Below are 509 nucleotides of genomic sequence, written 5' to 3'. Positions count from 1 at the left end.
ATACTTATTTTAGACTCACAAAGGACACATACATTGTATGTGTTAAATTATTATTATTCTTTTTGTTGTTTGTTGTAAGGACATAAAAGTGCTAACTACATCATTCACATATTCAGCAGTCTGTTTAAATACCTTGTTTTTCTACAGAGTGAATTTACATTGTTTTAAAGTACAAAGTGCAAAGACTATGGTTTCCATCGTCATTTTGGTGGGGGCAGGATCTGCGGGACGGGAGCGGGAACAATCTCTGCGGCCACTTCAGCCTTGCTTCTTTGACAGGATCTGAGGAAAGTTACATGAGAGAATGAGGAAAAATGCTATTTTAAAGCAATGGCTTTACTTTATAAATGCAATTGTCTACTTGTATTAGTAATTCGTTTCAATCTACTGCTCTGTAAAAAAGGATGAGAGAGAAGGTTGGAATGCATGTTGAGAATGTTAACAGCCACTGACATTAACTCACCAGTTTACATGTTGTGCCTTCACCTGTTTTTGCCCCTGAGGAAACA

At 36.9% G+C, this 509-nt stretch overlaps 1 protein-coding gene across 1 annotated transcript in view; it reads right to left on the bottom strand.

Moving 5' to 3' along the window:
- Window positions 1-18: 18 nt before the first annotated feature.
- LOC107579290 (SPARC-related modular calcium-binding protein 2-like) overlaps window positions 19-509 on the bottom strand; it is a gene marked incomplete at its 5' end in the record, with an annotated part of 2,653 nt that continues 2,162 nt past the window's right edge. The window contains 2 exons of the mRNA XM_016265135.1: window positions 19-282; window positions 464-498. Coding sequence (XP_016120621.1) covers window positions 259-282; window positions 464-498 — 59 coding nt within the window. The remainder of the gene's footprint in view (window positions 283-463; window positions 499-509) is intronic.

Source organism: Sinocyclocheilus grahami, unplaced genomic scaffold (assembly GCF_001515645.1).
Source record: "Sinocyclocheilus grahami isolate Dianchi unplaced genomic scaffold, SAMN03320097.WGS_v1.1 scaffold16263.1, whole genome shotgun sequence".
Classification (NCBI taxonomy): domain Eukaryota; kingdom Metazoa; phylum Chordata; class Actinopteri; order Cypriniformes; family Cyprinidae; genus Sinocyclocheilus; species Sinocyclocheilus grahami.
The sequence above is the reverse complement of the archived record's forward strand: the minus strand, read 5'-3'. Positions and strand labels throughout refer to the sequence as shown.